Here is a 22,595-nt window from a genome sequence, read left to right as displayed (position 1 = left end):
TGGACAGGAAGAGCGATCATTACAGACAGGAAAGGGAAAGGAAGCAAGTTAACTGCTTGCCATTAGAAAAAGCGGGAAGTGATGTCACTCTTAGGAATTCGGACTAGAAGCTACTATTATAGGATGTCAGGTCCATTTTGCCGCACGCTTTTGACAGTGTGAAACAAAGAGGCCAATGACAACCACACATGTCCCTGGTTGGCAATAGCCTCTGCAGGAAATGGTAGTAGTCTATATTTAAAAACCACTTTCCGCCCTTCTAGAAGTAAAAAAAAAAAAAAAAAAAAAAAAAAGTGTGAATGTCTTAAAGTATTAAGTTGGTAACCCAAGCACTCCGGACTAGTCCAGCATAGGACGAGTTTTAGGACAATCCTAATCCACATATGGAGACTTACCTGCTGCCATGTGAATGAGAATGCTTTGTTTTGGTCTAAGGTTCCCAAAATGGAATATAATCATATAGGCAGTGATGTAGTTTACCAGGAAGGCTGCCCCCTCTTCAAAGCTCATTCCTTCAGGCATGATAAAGGTGTGATTGGCTGGCACAGTCACCAGTTCTTGCCATAAGCCATATTTGCAGAAGACCATCACCTTATCTCCAACCTGCCAATAAAAAAAACAAAAAAAAACGAGCGTTATGAGATGCCTTCAAGGATGAAGAGGCACTGTACAAATATTGTAATAAGACATTCCTAAACCCTGAAAAATCAGTCCCAAGACAAAGTCATCAAATTAGTGGTCCATAGAGTGTATGGAGAGGAAGAAAGCCAAGTCTTGCTGCAGAAAGCTTTTCACCCTCCTGCTCCTTAAGAGTGAATAGGGCTATGTGGTACCTTCACATGACGAAGACTGCAATGCTACTATGCAATGTTGTATCCAATGATTGCCTATGGGTTCACATAGCAAACCACAGCCATGTGGCACAAGCAGCACATTACTGCCATACACTTCAATAAAAGTTATTGAAGTGTATGAAAAATTCAGCCTCAGGAATTTAAAAGCCAAATTTCGAGTGGCATTTTCTGCCTCAGTCACTAAGATACCACCTGATAACTCCCATTGAAGATTAGTGATGGAAACATCCACATCCGACTCCCACTGAAGTGAATGGAGGCAGATTTCAAGTGGAATTTGGAGCCGATTTTGATGTAGAAGCCTTAAATTCAGTACCAAATTCTCTGAACTGGACCTTAGGGAGGAGAAACTAGTTTTACTGTAGAGTTGAGTGAGACAGTAGCCCATCTTCACCCAATAGCTCAGTATTCGAGATGGAGCCGGCACCTCCAAAAATGCCAAATTCATAATGAACAGATCTCATGTAGAGGCACAACTAATCCTGACAGGTCATTGGAAAGGTTTGGTACACTAAAGGAGTGGGATACTCCCATAATATCTGATCACGTGCAGATAAGACTACAGTATTAAATTGGATATACTTATGGCAGAAGAATTCTTCCCACAGTCTAGATGGAACTTCAGACTACAGGCAAAAGTCTTGGAGTCTTAAGCAGTTTAGGATCAAACATGTGAACGGATTTTCACTTAACCTTTACACGTCAGTCTTCAGGGTCAGTAAGGGGATGCATGGATGCATAATGAAGTACCTTGGAAAGCGATAGAGCACAAAGTGAAATCACTTCTAGGCCGTAACAAAGATTTGGTCCTTTAGTGTCCTGAACGCAGGGACTGGCAGGTTTTTCCTTCATCGCTATCCGCTGCCTGTTGGATATTTCCAATAGGAAACAGCTGATATAATCCCAATCCAGTGTCCTCCACATTACATGGACACTGAATGTCAGGATGTGGTGCCATGACCTCCAGTGTCCAGACATAATATGCAGCGGCATTCTGAGAACAGGACACGGGTGAAAAGTATCAGTCATTACCTATGGAATAACCCAATAGGCATCAGCAGATGGGGCATTATACTGTTAGACCAGTCCTATCTAGAATATGGGAGGCTGTAGCTTAGGCCATCACAGAGAACAGAAGCCATCTGGACAAACTAGTGTAACTATGGAAAGTTGCTTGTGAGGTGCAGCCTGTAAACGGGGGAGTTAAAGTGTCAAAATTTCAGCATGTGCTGGTCCTCTGCACAAGTGTATTAAGCCACCAGTTAGCTGCAGATAGGTTGTTTTTTGGTGCATGTACACCACTTGAAGTTTGGTAACCCAAAAAGCGACAGGTGAAGTGTGGTTTAACGTTGTTTCGTTTTTACTACAGCTACTAACAGATGTGGTTTAACCACCACGATAGGTCCATGAACTTTAGACTTAGTATGATTGTTCTCAAACATAAGAGTTCCCATGTTCTAGCTTTGTATCATACACAGTAAGTACTGGCCTGAGACTGCAAGTACTATTATATGACAGATCTCAGATTATATGATGGTCTCAGACTGACAGATGAAGGCAGTACAGTGCTTGATGTTAGACTATAGTCTTTATACAGAGCTGTATTTAGGCTGTCACCTGGGGCAAAGGATCACTTCACTGCCCTTGCTCCATACCTAAATACACAAGTGGTTGTTGGTGCCCCCTGACAACCAGCAAGTGCCCTGGATGCCCCTATAGCTATACCTCCGTTACTGAAAGGCATCCAATAAAGCAAGCTCTACTTCTAGCACCACCTGTTGTAAGTTAACTCAGTACAAGTCAATGCGCCATTTAACTGATCATGCAATATAATAGAATACAAGCCATACAATGGTCTGTGACTGCAGTGTTTGCCCCCATGTGTAGAAGAGAGTCCTGTATGTGACAGTGCTATCCAGTTTCATCTTCCCTTTAAGCACACTGTACAGCAGACATGTGGCAATCCTTTACCATACCACATTCCATTTTTATTCATCACGGCAAGGATTAAACCTAAAATGCAGAAGTAGTGGCTCAGTATTTCACTGCACTGCAAAATTCACTTTGCATTGTTGCCAGTTTTTTTTTTTTTTTTTTTTTTATATCAAACCCACAAAATGCTGATGTAATAGCCTGTAAGATCCAGAGATCACATGAGGAGCAGTCATTGGTGGTGAGGAACGGGAGGGTGCAGTATATGTGGTAGACGTCCAGCAGTGATCTATACACTGGAAGCGTCACAAGGCTTAACGTTGTGGCATAGGAAGTCAGCGCAATGTCAGGAGTTCTAGCCCGGAAACTAAGATCGTGTGCAGGCACACTAAACGTAACCCAGCACCACATCTACATGAAATAAGAACAGCTGTAGTAGTGTTGTTCCCTCAGTACTCATGTAGTACTTTAATGGGTCTGTCCTTATGGTGTGTCAGAATCTCTGGTGAACCTTCATGTTATACAATACGTCACAATCCCTGTAGCCAAGATGCAAATACAGTTCACAGCTCTGCCCAAAAGCAGCTAAGGTACGAACCTGGAAGTAAATATGAAGACACCCTCTATAGGTAGACTGTCACTGATCTTAAGACTGATCTGTGGGACACCCCCTATCAAGTCATTTTATGACAAAACATCCTAAGGATGTAGATTATGTAACAAGGAGGCATGCAGCCATCTTACTAAACAGTGCTGCAGCCCCCAGCAAGCTTCCAAGGCCCCCCTGTTGTACAACTGCACTTGTCATTCCACCTTACACAGCAGCCTGCATAAACAGTCTACATATTAGACATTTTAGACCCATATGTACTTACCTAGAGGTCCAAACTGGTCTTAATACTAAATTCTTGGCTCCACAGTGGCCAAGGTTTAAGTAAGAGTATTCAGCATGTCATTGACATGACATTGTCAAAAGATAATTTACCCCATTGCCTCAAGGCTGCAGTATTTGGGGTTCTGCATATATTCCATGTTAAAGGGGTTGTCTCATAAAGATCCTATCTATACTGCTAGTTTATGTGGATATAAGACTTTCTAAATACATTGCTTTATCAAACTGCTTTGTTTGGCTGCTATCTTAATTTATTCACTTTATTGTTTACATGTGTTTCTATGACCAGGGGCCCCAGACCACAGGCTTCTCTGCTCAGTCCCTCAGTGGGAGGGGCTGAGTGCTGGGAGCAGCTCTGAGCTGTGCATGTCTGCCACAGACAAGCAATGGAGCTCCTCAGATAGGAGAGGGGGGAGGTGAGAGGTCTTATCTCCTGCTCTTTCACTTATCAGTTGTTTAATTGAATTTGGCTGATAGGGTACCTCTGTATGCATTACAAACTGACTCAAATCCAGCTCTGCTACATCAGATTTACTGTGATAATTCATTTACACTCTCTCATTACTGACTGCAAACATAGCAGATTGGTGGGTGGGGTTCCACTTGCTCTGAGTGAAGAGAGCACAGTCTGCAGGTTGGTGAACAAGCGTGATGGGAATACCCCTTTAAGGATAGTATGTTCCTCTAGATGCTCTCAATGCAAAATATGGCTATGGAGGATCATGACAAGCCCTGGCTAGGAGGCAGTGGTTCAGATGAAGCAGGCCAGAAAGCCTTGTCATAGTGATGGTCTGTGCAGGATTAGATAGAGCTGTGATGTTGACTAACCTACCTGTAATGTCACATTACGTACATAACCTCCCACTATACAATATGGACAGTATCTAAGCACTGGCAGGGACGGTATATCCATGTCATACTAAAGTGCTTAATGCAGGACACTTCTGAGACACTCAACTTTTGGAGCTAGATAGTTAGAGGGGAGGACATATGGCCAAAATACTCAACAGAAATAAATTGAGAGTGTGAGGTTTCCATTTGCAAGATTGTTATGAAGCCAAATCCTGATGTAACCTTCCACCTCCCATGTAAACAGAGCAAGGAAACTGTTTTACTCTAACCTCAGCCATAAATTCCAGTTTGGGTTACTAGCGGTCATGCTTGGGAAATAACAGAAACAAGTACCAGGCTTAGAGATAGACCTGCAGCTATTTACCAGCTCTCCGCTCTGTCCTATCTTTAGAAGAAACACTTTCCCTCGATCCTCATGCATCTTTTCCCAGAAATCGTGCCATTCCTTTGTGGCGTAACTACCGCCATAGCAGCAGAGGCAGCTGCCATAGGGCCCGGGACATTAGGGGCCCAGCGACAGCTACCTCTGCTCTCATCTCAGACAAACTGTTGTAACTGCGATAAGAGCGGAGAAAAGCTTGTAGGACCTGTAGCTAAAGGACCTTGTGTGATGTCAGCTGTCACATGACTAGGTGGGTGTGTCTTTATAGCCCATGCAGTCCTGCAAGAGACTGAGAAGGAGAGATGTGCTGCTAGGTACTGAGGGGGGGGATGTGAGATGCAGAATGGAGAGTGTGTGTCTGTATGTATGTGTGGTCTGGAGGAGACATGGCTTAAGCACCAAAATCCACCCCCCTCTTGCCCCATGTGAACAAGCCCTAAGATCTCTAGTGCCAGGAATACAAGCAGTTGTCCACATTTTTAGGACCTTGTAGAGGACCACACTATCACCTAGGTGGCTACAAAAGCATTAGACAAATGCACAGCCAGTCACAAGACTAACACGGGCTCCCGACGCCAAGAATGACTTTTAATTAATATTTGGCAATAAGACTAAAATCTCAGCCCAATCTGTAAACGAACAAGACTTCAGACAGCGAAGGGTTTGGATTTATTCCAGAGGATTGGTACAAGACAGAGCGGCAACCTTGAAACAAGTGAAACCTGTAAATCTGTCCCCAGCTTGAGCCAACAATTTAGGACGATTTCCAGGGCACATCTCCATGGAAAGTGTCAGAAGTGTGAAACTGAAGCTCCATGTGACTGGATAACAAGGCTAGAGAACCATTTTTTAACCAAGTGCCATATGCTGCAGGGGTGGCTTTTTAATTTAGGTATGTAAATTAGCTCAGAGACCCCTCTATAGACAAGACCATTTTGGGGGGGGGGGTGCCTCGCAGTCAGTACAGGGTTACCAAGTGGCTGGATAAGATGCCTTCTACGTGGCATACAAGGTACCATTTCTTTGAGGAGAGTTTATTAATACTGGAGATTCAGGCTCACATCCATGCATCTGGTTGCCAACCAGTAACTGGCATATATTTGTGGTAGAACTCACGCCAGTTTTCTGGTTAAAGTAAATCCAGCAGACCATGGCATCCTTCCCCAATTCCACCCAGATTCCTGCCCTGCTCCTCCTACTGTCTGAAACTGAGTCACTACAGGGTGCCAAGGTCAGGTGCAGTTTTGGCTACTTTTGAGAAGCTTCCACCTTTGTAAGTGTGGGCCTATATGCAGAAGTTTCAGGGGGGTACCCCAGAATACCAAGTAAAGATGGCCATTTCTTATTTGGCTGGTCTGGGCTCACAATACAACACTGTCTTCATACGCTCCCTCTACAACAACAGAACCCAGGCACGGAGCAGTTTAGACTCCGATTTGATCTTTTACATGACAAGTTGTCCGTCAGGTCAGGGTTTGGGTACAAGTCATGAGGTGGTGTAGACGTGTCCTGAAGCTGGATCTGGCAGAGACTTATCCTATCAAAGGTTCACACAGTTATATGGATACAAGAGACCAGAAAGTGTTAAGTCTTGTGCTGCAGACGCATCATTGTATCTCAGTTTCAGAAACAGAACGCGGCCAGCTTACACATTTCCTGTATGAATTTGGCAGTTCAATAGATCATTTTTCTAGGCTGAAGTCAGACAAAGCCACTGGTTACTTTCCAGAGATTTTTATTCCACTGGCAAGAGTTCATTGTGAAGAAGAGTTCAGTGTGTAGCAGAAAATCAAATTAACTCGGGATGTCGACTTCTACAGTCATTGAAGTTCACTTATAAAACTTAATCCATGTACCACCCAACAACTACTGCGAGAGGGTTATCCAGGGGCTAACACTTAGTAGCCAGTCACACTAGGACTAAAGCTGCTGACCATTATTCTTTGGGTGAAATTTAACAATGCACTACTTGAACAACTATTGGTAGTCGTCCTCTGGAAAGAAGCTGCCAGGGTTTGAGAGGTGTCCAGGTTTCCAGAGGTCACTTGTTCATGTTTGAGGACATCACAGCAAAGGACAAGTTAGCAAGGGCCAATATAGACCAAGTTGTATGAGGTCATCCCAAGACTGCCAGTGGCGTAAGCCACCTTACCCTACTTTATATGAACACCTTAGGGCAGGGAACGTACGGCTCTCCAGCTGTTGCAAAACTACAACTCCCAGCATGCATACTTGCTCTGCTTCTATTCTTGGAACTCCCATGGAAGTGAATGGAGCATGTTGGGAGTTGTAGTTTCACAGCAGCTAGAGAGCCAAAGGTTACCTACCCCTGCCTTAGGGTGTATCTACAGGACTGTTGGCTGGATTTCATGGGATGTTCTCTATGCTGCTAGGAGCCCCTGCCTACTCCCAGTCACTGTCCCATACTGAAACTGTTGGGTGAATGCACCCTTAATCTACATTATAAACTCTTCTGAGTCACAAACTAGTGTGTATAGACTAAACCAAGTCCTTCTGCTGCTTCAGGAGAGTCTCATGTTTTATACACCAGGTGGGGCCAATGGTGCAGCCATTGTTTTGATGTGCACATATGCAGTCCAAGCGCTAGTTATTGGAAATTTGGACTTTCAAGCCCACAATCTAGACCTGTAAATTCTAAGACAACCATGCATGATTTGACCACCTTCAGTAAAGGGTACACATTGTTACCCTTTAGACCTAATGGATTAAGTTGGACTATATTACACACTTCTACAAAGTGTATGGATAAGATTTAGAAACTTTGTGCTCCCACTTAGTGACCAAGCCAGTAACCTTCCAACACCTTTAAACTGCAAAAAAAAGGGAGATTTCAGCTCTGAAGCCAGCAGACCTGTGAATGCAGCTTTTATCCATTAAGGAATTAAAGAGTTGAAGTTTGTCCAACTATTCTACCATATTGTGTATCCTGCAAATAAATCCTATACTCTTCAATAGGTTGCCATTGTTATGATCCATTTGTTATAATCTGACACATTTGTACCAAGATTATTGATTCAATATCCCATATTGATCTCCAGCTTTGAATCCACTATTGCAGGAGCGAGGTGTATCCGCCATAAGTGAACAGCCCGGCTGACGTGCACAGTGCGGCTCAGCAGATGGAATCTGCCTTAATGAAGCAAATAGGAGGTGGGCGAGTCTGGAAATGTCATTACAGACTAGGAAGCAATGCGAGACAGACGCTGCTTAATTAACGCAAGGCGATATGGCCAGGATAGACCGCCAAGCCTGGATTCTGCTTACAGATCTGGAGGATAATCTAGTGATCAAAAAAATCTCTTCATAACCAACATAAAAATGGGAGGCAAAAACACCTGATGTTCTACCATGTAAGCACTGACTAAACATGCGCCTGTTGAGTCTTTAGAATTGCATTATATTAAAGCTGGGCATACCAGGCGTAGTCACTCCAAGAGTCATCTGGGTGGTGCCAATATGGTGATTGCAGTATCCTGACAGGTAACAGACTTATTCTGTCTGGATTGGCATCTAGAACTGACATTCCTAGAGGGAGATAAAGAAAGGCCAAATGGCAGCGGGGGTGTCAGACTGATCAGTGTGGTGCCTGGTTATCCAATAACTCAGCATTGAGCATCCCCCTCTTAAGTCTAACAAACCACCAGAAATCCTTAGTTATAAGGCTTGTTGTCTTCTGCTAGGACACTGCAATGGACGCTCCAGAGATGGGAATGTTGCTAAACCCACATTCACACGTCTGAGTTTCAACTGCGAAACTTTCTGTAATGGGCAGATTCACAGTGCAGGGACGGACACAGAGTAGTATAGTCACCTATGCTGCTAGCAGTCCCTGTCTCCCAGTGACACTGTCCGGTACAGATAATACTGATAGTATGGACAGTGTCACTGGGAAGCAGCGACTACTAACAGCATAGATCTGTATTACCAAGAGTCCCTCTCCTGACAGTAATACAGATTGCGTACAAAGTAGTTTTTGTAACTTAGCCGAGCATGTATGTAGAATGGAGAAAGTGGAGACAACTGATACCAGCAACAGGTATTAAAATGCAGCATTTACCCTTCTTATAGGAAGGGTCCCATACATAGAGTCCAAGTTGCTGCTTTTCATCTGTTTATACCAAGATCAGCCAAATTGTATTTAGAAGACCCAGAGAACTATGGCATATCTAGTTAACGTATATACATTCATTTGATACAATAGATCAGTGAACACATTGAACCATTTCTTCATATACTTTGTACATACTACAGACTGAGCAGGATATTGGGGACCCTAGTGTATAGAAATGCTGTAGGGCCGCAGTATCCCTCCTCACCACCCCCTCACCTCTTCCCTCTGATACTTAATTCTTCACATTCTTTCAGCCAACCAGAGACCACAGGAACCAGACACAGGCCCCTATTGTAGAGCAGTACATCACGGCCGCCTCTCACCATACAAGAATAGGATGTCTTGTGAGTTATTAACAGCAAGAGGAACCAGTGTCCACATTATAGTAACTAGTCCGGGTCATGCAATGTGCCATGGTTTCTAATTATTGCCAGGAACTCATGCAAAGAAGAAATCCTGTTCCTCTACAAGTGGGCGCTATAGCAGTCTGAAAATAGATATTGGCCCATGAGGATCCTGGACTGGATCCTACATGATAATGGGAACATCGAGCCCATGTTAGATCACATCCTCTACACCCCTAGAGTTCTCGCAAACACTACATTAGACAATGTGGCCGCTACTACGTATGAACGTGTGACTAGCTCAGCTTGTAGCCGGCTTTAATATTTAATTAGCCAACACTTAGCCAGCTATATATATAGGGCCCACAGGGCCAGACGCCTCATTCTGTATTCACACTCTGCTTAAGAGATTAGGAAACCCACTGAGGTGTAGAGAACATAACTTGTACGACAGCTCATGACATTGTACATTTATGAAGAGCTTTAGAAGGAATAGATATAAGAGAGTTGTGTTCTGGCACACAAGTAGTTAATGACTATAGCTCAGGGATGTTCCGCAGCAGCCATGGACAGTTCTGAAGAGTACCCATGGATAGAGAAGTGGATTTAGCAGCAAGAGCCAAAACATTTTTTGCAGGTGTGTTAAGATTCCCTTTGTGGGTGCCAATAAGCTTTAATAGTAGAGCGGCTTGAGAGGAGAACCCGCCATGACCGAGATGTTCACCTTGAAAAAAAGTGAACAATGCTACTTAGAATTCAGCCACAATAGGGGTGAGTGACAAGTACAGCTTTCAGTAAGGTAAAGACCTGATCTGCTTCCAGGGGCGTAACTACCGTGGTAGCAGCAGTAGCAGCTGCCACAGGGCCCAGGCCATTAGGGGGCCCGGTGACAGCTGCTACCGCTGCGTTTTTGTTTGTTTTTTTAAGTCCGTTACGGGCCCTATTCACTTGCCGATCCTGGCTGGGTCGAGATCGGCAAGTGACGCCGCGGGGCCCACAGAGGCTATCATTATACTCGGGGGTCTTTGCAGACCCCCGAGTATAATGACCGGCGGACCGGAGAGGTAAGGTAACAAACACTGTTACTTCTCCACGATCCTGCCAGGCCTCCGTCATTCGTGTCTGACGTTACATGACCCAGGCCAGCTTCCCGGGTCATGTGACGTCTGACGTCATTAAAGCTGGACAAGAGCGGCGGCCGACAGGAACAGGTAAGCAACTGTCTTCTTTTAATGGTTTTAATCCCCCAGGTCTCCGATTATTATACTCTGGGGTCTTTTCAGACCCCAGAGTATAATAAATGTTTATAGGTGTCCACAGTGGGACATATGGGGACACTATAGGGGTTAATACTGTGTGCAGGGGACACTATAGGGGTTAATACTGTGTGCAGGGGACACTATAGGGGTTAATACTGTGTGTAGGGGACACTATGGGGGATAATACTGTGTGTGCATTGGACACTATAGGGGTTAATACTGTGTGTGCATTGGACACTATAGGGGTTAATACTGTGTGTGCAGGGGACACTATAGGGGATAATACTGTGTGCATTGGACACTAGGGGTTAATACTGTGTGCAGGGGCCACTATAGGGGTTAATACTGTGTGCAGGGGACACTATGGGGAATAATACTGTGTGCAGGGTCCACTATGGGACGTAATACTGTGTACAGGGGCCACTATGGGGGATAATACTGTGTGCAGGGGCCACTATGGGGGATAATACTGTGTGCAGGGGCCACTATGGGGGTTAATACTGTGTGCAGGGTCCACTATGGGACGTAATACTGTGTACAGGGGCCACTATGGGGGATAATACTGTGTGCAGGGGCCACTATGGGGGATAATACTGTGTGCAGGAGACACTATTGGGGATAATACTGTGTGCAGGAGCCACTATTGGGGATAATACTGTGTGCAGGGCTTACTAAAGGACATAATAGAGTGCGGAGGAGGGGGTCAGTCGAGGTCTCCGGCATCGATTTGGGGAGGGCACCCCCCCCCCCCATGTCAAAAGTTCGCCACGGGGCCCCGCCATTCCTAGTTACGCCACTGTCTGCTTCTATACATTAGATCTAGTGGTTGTATCCCAACTCCTCCTACACACTCCGCAGAGAATGCATGTGTTGTAGGCACTGCCAGGCACCCCATCTCTAAGGGGAGACAGCCTTGGTGGGCATGTGCCAGCCATGTACATTATAATGGCCAACCATCTAAACTTTTACTATGTTGAGATATTTGGTTGCAGTCAAAATACTAAGTGCAGATTTCTAGGCTCCTTTTGCTAGGAAGTGGATACTGCTGATGTAAAGGAGCAATGCACAAAACAAAAAAAAAAAAAAAAACGATGGGTTTAGTTATGTCATCCCAGATCCATTATTCCCCTGGCAGATAAGCTGTTAGGTGTTTGGCATTGGGACATTCCCCCTCATTCCAATTAAAAGCCCAACTTTTACATCTATATGGGACCCCGATCCCATATGTTTAGCAGGCAGACATTTATCACCTACTACCGTCACTGGTGGCAACTTCACAAAGCCTCAGCAAAATCTGTATTCTAGCATGCAGACTGCCCCTGACAAAGTGGGATCTGCTAAAATGCATCAGCTGACCGCCATGTGGAGCGCACTTTAGTGTACACTGCACTGGTGCAGAATATGCAGTGTGTGCATGTAGCCTAAACAGATACCGCAGTGCCAGAAAGGCTGATGTCAGTAGATTTCCAGATAAACCAGTTTCATCCATTACTAAGAGACAAACAAGACCTGGGAGCAGCTGCATTTCCTGCAGGAAGTCCTGGATACATAACCATTTACTCCATAGCTTCCCTGCTCACTACACATTTATTCCTTTAATAAGACTTAAGGGGCCACCCCATTGATCTTCTAAGTTCTAACAGTATAACCTTGGAGTACCCCTTTAAGGTACATAAGGCAAGTCTTCAGGCAGTGATCAGACTGGCGGGATGAGCCGATAAGCATTTCTGTAAGACACCATGCCATTTCACATCCAAACTTTTACACCAAGCCGTTTCCTTTATAGCGCCACATACTCCTATTATATACTTCATTTCATTGAGGTTTTTTTTATTGTAAAACCATCCACGAGCGCCAACAAATCACTGATCTGATCCTCACGCTGCCGACTTCTCGCTGAATAAATCTCATTTCATCATCCCATCTAAAATTACCTTTATGTTTGCTGCCAAGATGACAGCTTGCCAAGGTAATTGGTTCTAGTCACCGTGGAAACAAGGTTATTTTCCCAGAATGCCCTGCACTACTTTGGATAAAAGGCAAAGTGACAGTTTTGGGCAGAGCAAAGGAAAGAGGTGTATACTGAAGTGTAGAAGGAATTGTCTAATGGGAGGTAAAGCTCCTTCCAAGCCCAGTCTCTATATATAAAGTATTCATGTATTTATAGCAAAACCTCCCAACTTCTAAGAGCCTGCAGAACACGTGTTCCCCAGACCATACCACACAGTATAACACCATTCTAGCGCCCCTTGTGGCCTTTAGTAGCCCCTACAATATCATTTCCACCTCAGTGTGGCTCCCTAGTATAATGCTCACCTTAGTATGGCTACATGTGATGACTGAATCTGTCCCCCATGGGCATGCTGAGTTTGCTCCCACTGCCACCACTTAGTTAGCGTAGGCTATATTCACACTAGTGTTGGGGCACTCAGTCCAGGATTCCACTTGGTCAGCAGAGAAAGGTCCTGCAAGCACAGCTTCCATAGATTTCAATATAAAAATTGAGAGTAACCCAGCAGACCCCATTATAGTCTATTGTGTCTGTGGGTTTCCATGCGTAACCTGCTTTTAAGTGTTTAGATTTTTTTGAGTCCCCAAGTGGACCCGAAGGGCAAACCGGAATGCTAGTGTGAACCTAGCGTAAGGCAGTGTTCTCACGTGGCATATGGCTAAGCCGCTCTGCAGTGTATTACACTGGCTGATATATAGCAAAGAGGCCACAGTGCTCACGGCTAAAGAGAGGCCATTAATACAAGTGAATGCCAAGACTGACAAATGTATAGCATTCAGCTGGTCACAGTCCTCACCCACAAGTATCTAAACCATCAGCTAAAAACCTGACTTCAAGCCTACAGACTGCACAAACTTCACCTAAACATGATCTTACACTAACACTTTAGTATTGCAAGGAAACAGTTAAGACGAGTGCCCTTGTGTACAGCAAACACTGGCACACTCAAGGGTGTGTGCTATACGTCTCTGCCAGTACAGGAGCCCCACGTGCAGATGTAATGTCCTCTCCTGCTTCCTCTAAACTGCAGGAGGGCAGCCTGGAAATAAAGGGAGGAAGTGAAAGTACAGACCATACTAGAAATCCTTCACAAATAGCACGCGCCTCCTTCAGTCTATACACAGATGGCTTGCCCATGGCACCCCTATAGTGCCACTTCTGTAAAATAGGCCATTTCCCCTTTCCCTGTGGACTTGGCACCAAAAAGCTGTAGCACCCATACTGTAGTCATGTATTATAACAGAGGTCAAGTTTACCAACCCGATAGCTGTGATGTGTGTAATAGCCACACACTTAAGACATCCAGATAACCAGCTCAAGGTCTAGTTACATGATGTAGATTGCTAGAAAGACCAGTCAGCTACAAGTGACTGAGGAACATCCTGCAGAGCTGCCAACAAGTTACAAGAACCCAAACTTTGTGAAAAGGCAAGCTATACCTGCTAAGACTATGCCAAATGTGAATTGTATTCTGATATTTGGTAAGCACAAAGTTCTTAGGTGGGTGTGGAAAAAAAAACAAAAAAAAACTGCAATGTGAGAAGGCTTCCAGGAATAGAAGGGTTAATGGTTATTTTGTCAGTTAAAATGAAAGTGAAAAAAATAAATTTAAATCCCATCAATATTTGGAGTGACCTTTGCAGTTTGGAGGAAGAGTCCCAGAAGTGGGCCCTGATCATCATGGAGTGTGCCCAGCATCTCCTGGAGACAGAAGGATTGGAGTAAGCCTACAGACACAGATCTGTGCTTAGTTCTCCAAGATGGCAGCAGCAGAAACCTCCCTGCCAAGTTCCTTCAAAGCAGTCTGCAAGTGTACCAAGAAGATCAGATGGACTGCACAGGGCAAAGGTCACCATATATTTTCAGCTTATGACTTGATAAAACTATTAACACTTTATGGTTACAGGTCTTACTTTACAGCATTTCCTACACCTGCCTTACATATATCTGGATGTATCTGCAATAAGGTAAGTTACAGGCAGCCAAGCCTTCCCATGTGGGGAATATTGAGTAATATACAGGATTTACAGCATAAGGCTGTGCTCACGCTGGATGGTTATTGTGGTGGTGGGGGGGATGATTCAAGAGTAGGTTTATTGTTAGAGACCCTTCTATAAAGTTAAGGGGGTGATTACCCAAAGAGGACAACACCCTTAGGCTTTCTGGAATACCCGTGTGGCCACTGACTACTGTTAATAAAGCCATGTGAGCCTACAGCAGTATTATACAATGTATGCCTAGAATAAGACGCAGCAGGTTATTGCTGACCTGCAGGTGCAGAGCTGGCCCCCAGCTGGAACAGATGACAGGCGTTTGCTACCAAACCCCAGGGGTTCTTCATCCTGACAATACCCTTTGTGCGATGTGCCTGGCATGTGGCAAGATCATCTAAATCACAAGATGGGGGCTTAGCCAAAAGAATCATAGAAAACAAGTCATTTACTAATTTCAGGGTAAAGCACTTCTGTTCTACCCCGTACAGCATGCATCTATTCATTCTCTGGCAGCTTGTGAGATCTAGGCTGTTTCGTGATAGTCTTCTGTAGATGTAGGTTCTTGTAAGTCTTAAAATAAGTAAATGGTTCCCTGAAGTCTTCATTAGTTTACAATAACTTGGAGGATGCTTGTCTGGGTAAATCCAGTAGGGTCTCATTGCCCTGCAGTGTAACTAATAGAAATCTGAGCAGCACACAGTAGCATTCAGAAGTCCTTTGTGAACAGCCAAGAATTGTATACTACTTAAGGGGGTGTTAAGTAATGTACATTGCCCTGACATGGCAGTGAATGCCAACTAGAAGGCGGGGGAGAGCTGTGAATGAAGACTCGCTCAAGGCTCTCCTACATGTAACTAGCTTTATATCAGCTGGGACCAGGACGTTCAGTAACCCTGCTGTGTCAAGGATGACTGATCCTATATAGCCATTAGCCACAATGTATTCAGTTAGGTCTATGACTATACAGTGGCAGAGATCATATGCACTTCTTGTCAGTGGGGCTCATGACACAGCGTAGTCACAAGTTATGTATATTGTACATGACCCTGCAGTCAGACCACTATGTAAGTCATATGTAATGTCAGATTTGGCTTTTACAGTAATGTTACAACTCTTATGTCTTGTCTCAAATGACACATTTTACACATGTTCCTGCATAGCCCTAACCTAGGAAGGGATGTGTGGGCATTTAGAGCTCAGATGTATACATTAAAGTGACAACCCTAGTGGTGCCTCAAAACACAAGTCCACTTGAACTGTCAGACATCTCTATAGAGAACCCCCTACTCGCCAGTGGTACCACTAACAGAATTAGGCAGCAGCACTACTATTACTATGGGGCCATTCTCCATGTAGAGGCCACACTACATGACATTTTGGAGGAGTACAAAGTTTGCAGTAATGCAAATGACAATTCTAAGGATGTTATTTTTGCAAGAAACCATTATGGGGGGGGGGGGGCTCACTAATACAAGTGCATCAGTCTAAAGCATTTTTAATGTGGCTGACTTATGGATATTGCCATGTGCTAGTGTCGCTTGAAGCCATTTAACCCGAACATGGAGAAGTGTCCTCTTCTCACAACATGCCAGGGCTCTGTCCCCAGCCCAAAGACTGCCTGAGCATGGGACAGAACTACTGCAAGCTGGCAGTAAAGGGACTTCAAGTAGTTATAGAATCTGTCATTGGCAAAGAACAGGTTAATAGATACTACAAGCCATTAAAGGCGAGGTCTCCTCACATCAGACCTGGAATATCAGCCTGGATCTGCAGTGTAGCTTTGGCTGTGCACATATAGAAGACTGTCAGACACTGGGAAACTGAAGGTTCAGGCTCTTTTGGGCTGAGGAACCAATACTGCACAATAGCTCAAGCTTCTAAATCCATGCTGCCAGCAGAAGAGATACCTGCTCTAGATCATATACCTTATAGGGGGTCCAGAGCCAGTAACCTCCCACCCCCTTAACTCAAATGCCTTTAAGGTGGGCCATTTAAAGAGGACCCACTGGCTCTCCTGACAAGTTATTTAGTAATAGCTCCAGAGTATCTTTAATATTTCAGCATTATGATATTTAGGGTTTCTGCCTCCTGGCCATCACTATTCACATGTACACAAGATGTTCCCAGTGCCCCATAAGTGCCAGGCTATGGGGGACACCCAGTTTAGACAATATGAGGAACAACTGAGCACCATCACAACCTTATGGGAAAGATGTCATTTTTCATTATTCAATTCTCCATGAACTAGTTTTGGAGAATGTCAGGAATGTGGGCCAGTCCTCCATAAACCCCTTAAGAGGCTTTATGTATGAAGTGTACTTGGATATCTGAGCATTTCAGAAGGATGGCTAAAGAAGCCATTAGGACAGAGGGTCCCAAGCAGGACAGTATTAGTCAGAGCTGCCACGAGGGCCTTCTGAGATGTTGGTTGTGCTCACCATGGCTCATCTGGTGCTTCACTACAGGATCCAATCATGTCTTCCTAGTGTAGAGACTAGCCTGAATAATCTAATGGAAGTGTGATGCTGTGGTGGATCCCAGGAGAGTAATGCAAAGACAAGAAAAAAAAAAAAAATCCAAACTGGATTTTCTCTGTAACTAGAAGTTTGCTAACATGGTCAGGCAGGACTCTTCAGTCACACAGTGGTCAGTACAAGCATCACTTTACATCTGAACAAAGTCTGAATATCTGGAAAATGCACCATTACAGATTTGTTCGATATCAGAGCGATGACACTCGGGGGATATAGTGAGTAGAGGACAGAGCTGCACAACCACCTGATCATATGGTGGGAAGAAGGGAATAGCAGGCGAGTTATAAGCATCTTCCCACACACATTATCTCAACTGGAGCCCATTATACTGTATTGTGAGTGGGAGGTAGGTTTGGATATTGACAGGACAAGGTGCTTCTTAGTGGAGGGGCTTTGGAGCTATGTGAGGAATGTATGAAGGCTTTTATTTGTTACACTTCAAGCTGCAAAAATGAAGCAAAAAACAGAAAGAGCAGTGCGCAGGCAGCAGATGTAATGAGCGGCGGCAGAATCTGGGTTAGCACACCTACCAGGAGATGACAGCCTGTACAGCAAGGCCTCTCCATGTATAATGGCCCCTTCTGCTAGAACAAACATGACAGCAGCCAAAGGTTTACAGGGAATTGCTTTGTAGTATATGGGAGAGGAACATTAAAGATGCATTCTGAAGAGCAGGGCTGTCAAGATAGAACAGTGCCATAGAACTCACTATATATCAGCATACAAGATATCCATGGCAGTATTACTGTATAGATGGCTGCAGCAAAACCATTATCAGATGGGTATTAAGTCTCCAACTAGTCACAGGATATGCCAAAATACATGACTGGTGAAGGTCTCCCCATCTAAGGAGAATAGGGGTCCCCAGCACTAGTGGGTGTTCAGGAAGAGCCAAGTGCTGCTTTATAAGCCTTCCATAGAGGTAGAGCAGCTGAATGGCATAGCACATTAAGAATTTGGTGCCCTCCCTACTTAACATGCATTAACATACACCCATGCACATGGACTTGAGTGGCATACAGACCTGAGATAGAACCTTGGCAAGTAAGGGAGGAAGTATTGAGTATTCTGAGACAGCAAAGGCAAATAGTACTAAGGGCATCACCTGTATGTGGGCACAGGCCCCAAGTTGTGACTTCATTGTCAGCTTAACACTCATTGCAAGACCAGACGTTATAGTGCAAGTGAACAGGGTCAACATTGTGAATCCAATATTGCAGAAAAGCCAATGCAACACCATTAACTTACACTACAAAGTCACTGAGCTCCAAAAGACACTCTAGACTTATGTAAATGGTTATTCCCATTTTACAGAGTGCCAGCTATCACTTTAGTCAGGCCTCACCAATGGAGAATGAAGGGGCTGCAGCTCAACTATTGCTGACAGGTTGCCGATTCTTACAGCAAGGACATATCTAAGAAATAAGTCATCACTAAAGAGCTATTCCCCATCTTAAACCAGAAGCCATACACATCCTTAATAGCTGAACATATGCACTGTTAGACTAGATCAGTGTTCAGACTAAGGACAAGCAGTTGAATCACTTATAAAGATGGCAGCATATGAACAACTACCACTTGCTGGATAAGAGAAACCCTATCACTGCACAGTGTACAGAATGTGGTTCTTAATTCCCACCATAGAGAGGCGCTGCACCAATCATTATTGACTATAGATTACTATTAGTGCCTGACCCATGTCACATCTCATATATAGGCAGTATAATACCAGCAGACTGCACCAGAGGCTTATTACACCGCTGGCCTGGGTGTGGCCAAGTATCTGATCCAGCATTCTCGAGGCCCCCTTACATACATCGCACTCATTGGCATTGTGACAAAAAGGATTATAGACATCTACAGATCTGAGAGCAGATTAAAGAGGGACAATCCCATGACCACAGCGCTTCTGACAGCCACAAAATTAGAGAACATCCAACATTCTTACATGGGGCTGACAGTCCCACACCCACACCTCACACCAGAGTGCTATATACCATTACCAGATGCTAGGTACCTACAGCAATGATCTACAGCTACTGTGGAACTACAACCCCCAGCATTGGAGGGTCAGAACTTCTCTAAGGTAACAGCCTGGTCAGAAGTAAATTCACACACATTAGAGTGTACCTTCTAAAAGAACATACTATATAACTATATATAAAATCCCTGGCATTCCCTGTAGTATATAGTGTCCCACATCACCTTATATCGTGCTACTGCTTTTTAATGCAAGTGCCACTCCCAAAGTAAATAAGGCTAAGCTGCAATACCATACACAGCCTACACGCAGAGGGGCCTGGTTCACAAGATTACTTGGTTTGCCACCATGTCTGGTATAGAAAACCACAACAGTTTTATGAAGCTGATCTGAGGGTTTTGGTCTAATTCCATCCCTGGGTCATGTGATTAGAACCAGCCCTGATGCCACAGGTCACCACCTTGTCCCTCCTCCCTACTGTCACAGATAGTTTAACTGTTCTGGGGGTGCTAAATGCTTATATTACCAGCCCCCATAACAGGTACCCAGGACCAGCTTCATAAGCGTCACTGGGGAAAACTAAGAGGTAAGGTAAGTGTGACACCCCCCCCCCCCCCCCTCACCTATTTAAGGGGATGCCTGGACAGTTTAGAGCCCTCTATTAGTTGTAGCCATATGGGGCTACAAATGGAAACCAGCCTGTCCATAGTTTCATCGGGACTTCACCAATACCCAGTTTCTCCATGTGGTGGCACAGTTTAAGGGCATGCTATGATATGCTTGTAGTTAATGGGGGTTCCCTATTAAAAAAAAAAAAGCAATTTACATGATAAGTAAACCCTTCTAAATCCTACAAGGACAGAGCACTTAAGTACTCCATATCCCACCAGTGAACACAGCTGAGGTAGCACATAAGTGGTTATTCACACCAGGCAGTGAAAATCCACTGTCACCACCAATAGCTAGACAACTGGATGAGTGAAGTTAATTGCAGCGCCGCCCTGGTGGCCCCTGCCAACATTGCATACATAAAGCTACTGCAGTCAGTCATTGGCCTCAGTAATCTTGTGCCGAAATCATCCCTGCAGGACAGGTGAAATATTAGAGTCCCACTCGAGCTATGGAAGGGTTAACAGGCAAATCTCAGAATATGCCCTGCTTTTACTTTAACCCTTGTCAACTAGGAAGGTACAAGGACAGTAATACCAACCCAAGTGCTCAACCACAGTCCTTACCTCAACATTATGGACAAGCCAATAACTTTAGAAGATTATGACCCCCATAAGTTATTGGTATCACTAAGTGATCAGTCCTACCATCATACCCATTCACACTGTAAGTGCCTACTGAAGTCATGTGCCCCCATTCATACCAGACATACCCACTGAGATAACAAAAGCAACAAATCTGGCATGAATGGTGACTCGAGAGTCTAGAGAAAGACGTGTCAGCACAAGATCTAAGGACTAGTTCTAGAGAGGTGAAGTCCGCTAATACATCTGCAATAAGGCACTCATCCTACATAGCCAAGACAATGCGAGATACTGGGTGTGGTCCTCAGACAAAGCACTCTAAGACTGCTGATGGAGTAGGAGAGAGCAGTAATAAAAATGAGACTCCCCCTGCCCCATATACTTCATAATCGCCTCCATCCCCAGTCATTCAGCAGGAAGGAGCATTGAACCGCTTCACCACATTTACCAACATGCACTGGGACAATGCATTTATCACCAATTAGCCATAGACTGTCTGGAAGAGTGCCCTCCACTGGGAGGTAAAGGTTAATACAAGACTAGAGCTCAGCCCTGGACTATATACACTAGACCAGCTACAGATATACTGTAACCAACATTAAAGGCAGCCAACAGAGCCGAATTAAGAGTGGCCCTTTCCTCACCCATCAATTTTGGCACACCCTGTAACAGCTGTTACTGTCACACCCATAAAGTATGGCCCTGCTGCTACCGGTCAGAAAGTAAAGGGTTACATTTAAAGGGCTTGACCTATAATGTGCATGCTAACTAGTTTACCATAGTTCGGGGTAGTAGGGCTCCACTTCCCACTTACAGGGCCACACCCGTACAGCAAGCTAATAGTTAATAACTCCTATCATAAGCAGACTTAACCACTTGTGCACAATTAAAGATTAAATCACCGCCAGGGCGCTTATAGTAAGTGAATGGCCCAGATGATGTAGACAGGGGCATTGTGAAGACTAGCGCTAACCTGGCATGGGCACCCCTCCCTCCTCCACACAGCTGAGACATGGTCACACCCATCCCTAGGCACCTCGTGAAGGGTTAATGACACTGCCAGGTTTGCAGGGTGTGATTGGCCAAATCTGACAATGGGCAGACACTGGGCACAATGAGGTTTGTAGTATGTGATTGTACTATGGCCAGATACTACAAAGTATGTGCCCAGCTGTGACAGGGGCACACCCAGCTGCCAGCCACCAGCTGTGCCAGCTTGTAGTACACCTCAGTACCTGCCAGGGGGTAATTAGCAGCATCTGCATATGTTAATGAGCGGCATGTTCCATAACCCAGGTGTCGGGCACTCACCTGCCTGTCAGTCACCCCTTCTCCCAGCTCCTCCACAGTGCCAGCACACTCCATGCCCAGGGACACCGGCATAGACGGCAGGCGGTCGCACACTCCTTGTCTGGCCAGCAGGTCGGAAAAGTTCAAGCCGCAGGCGCTGACCCTGATGAGCAGCTCGCCGGCTTTGGGCTTCGGTTGCCCCTTCTTGGTCTGCAGCTTGACTTTATCATAACCCCCGTGCGCGGACAGGACCAGGGACTTGTAGGTGACTTCGGGCTGCTGGGGCTCCGCTGGAGCTGCCTCCGCTGCTGCAGCCTCCTCCTCCGGCTTCTTCTCCTCAGGAGCCTCGGCTGCTGGAGCCTCTTCCTTCTTCTGCTCCGTCACCTGGTTCTCCTCAGGCTTCTGCTCCTCAGTCTTCTGGGGCTGGGCAGGGGCCGCTTCTTCTCCCGCTGACATGGTTGATGGGGACTCGCAGTGTTATCCCGGAGACAGGCACAGCACAATGATCCAGAGGCGGGGAGTGTCCGGCTCTCAGCTGAGAAGACAGGGAGGAGAGGAGGAGTTATCGGCTCACTGAGCTTTATACCGCCCGGTTAAAGGGCCAGGAGGATGCACGTAGGATGAGCTGATCACCTCCTCAGACAAAAGTGCATTGCTCTCCTATGGCAACCAATCACAGTCCGGCTCTTATTTGTGTGAGGCGGGTTGAGAAATGAAAGACGCGATGCGATTGGTTGCTATGGGCAACAGCTGTGGCCGCACTGGTGTATGATGACACATTTGACTTGATTTACTAGAATGACATGAATGAAGTCACTAATACATTGCTGCCAAGCTGCAGGCTGGCATGGTGCCCTCTGACATGATGAAATAAAGCATGATACA

The 22,595-nt window shown here is 45.2% G+C and overlaps 1 protein-coding gene across 1 annotated transcript in view; it reads right to left on the bottom strand.

Annotated features, from left to right (window-relative positions):
• Positions 1-22,252, bottom strand: part of VAT1 (vesicle amine transport 1) — a 36,930-nt gene extending 14,678 nt beyond the window's left edge. The window contains exons 1-2 of the mRNA XM_075277279.1: positions 21,732-22,252; positions 396-603 (exon numbers count right to left, since the gene is read on the bottom strand). Coding sequence (XP_075133380.1) covers positions 396-603; positions 21,732-22,166 — 643 coding nt within the window. The 5' untranslated portion in view covers positions 22,167-22,252. The remainder of the gene's footprint in view (positions 1-395; positions 604-21,731) is intronic.
• Between the last annotated feature and the right edge of the window lie 343 nt (positions 22,253-22,595).

This window comes from Leptodactylus fuscus, chromosome 6, assembly GCF_031893055.1.
Source record: "Leptodactylus fuscus isolate aLepFus1 chromosome 6, aLepFus1.hap2, whole genome shotgun sequence".
Lineage (NCBI taxonomy): Eukaryota > Metazoa > Chordata > Amphibia > Anura > Leptodactylidae > Leptodactylus > Leptodactylus fuscus.
The sequence above is the reverse complement of the archived record's forward strand: the minus strand, read 5'-3'. Positions and strand labels throughout refer to the sequence as shown.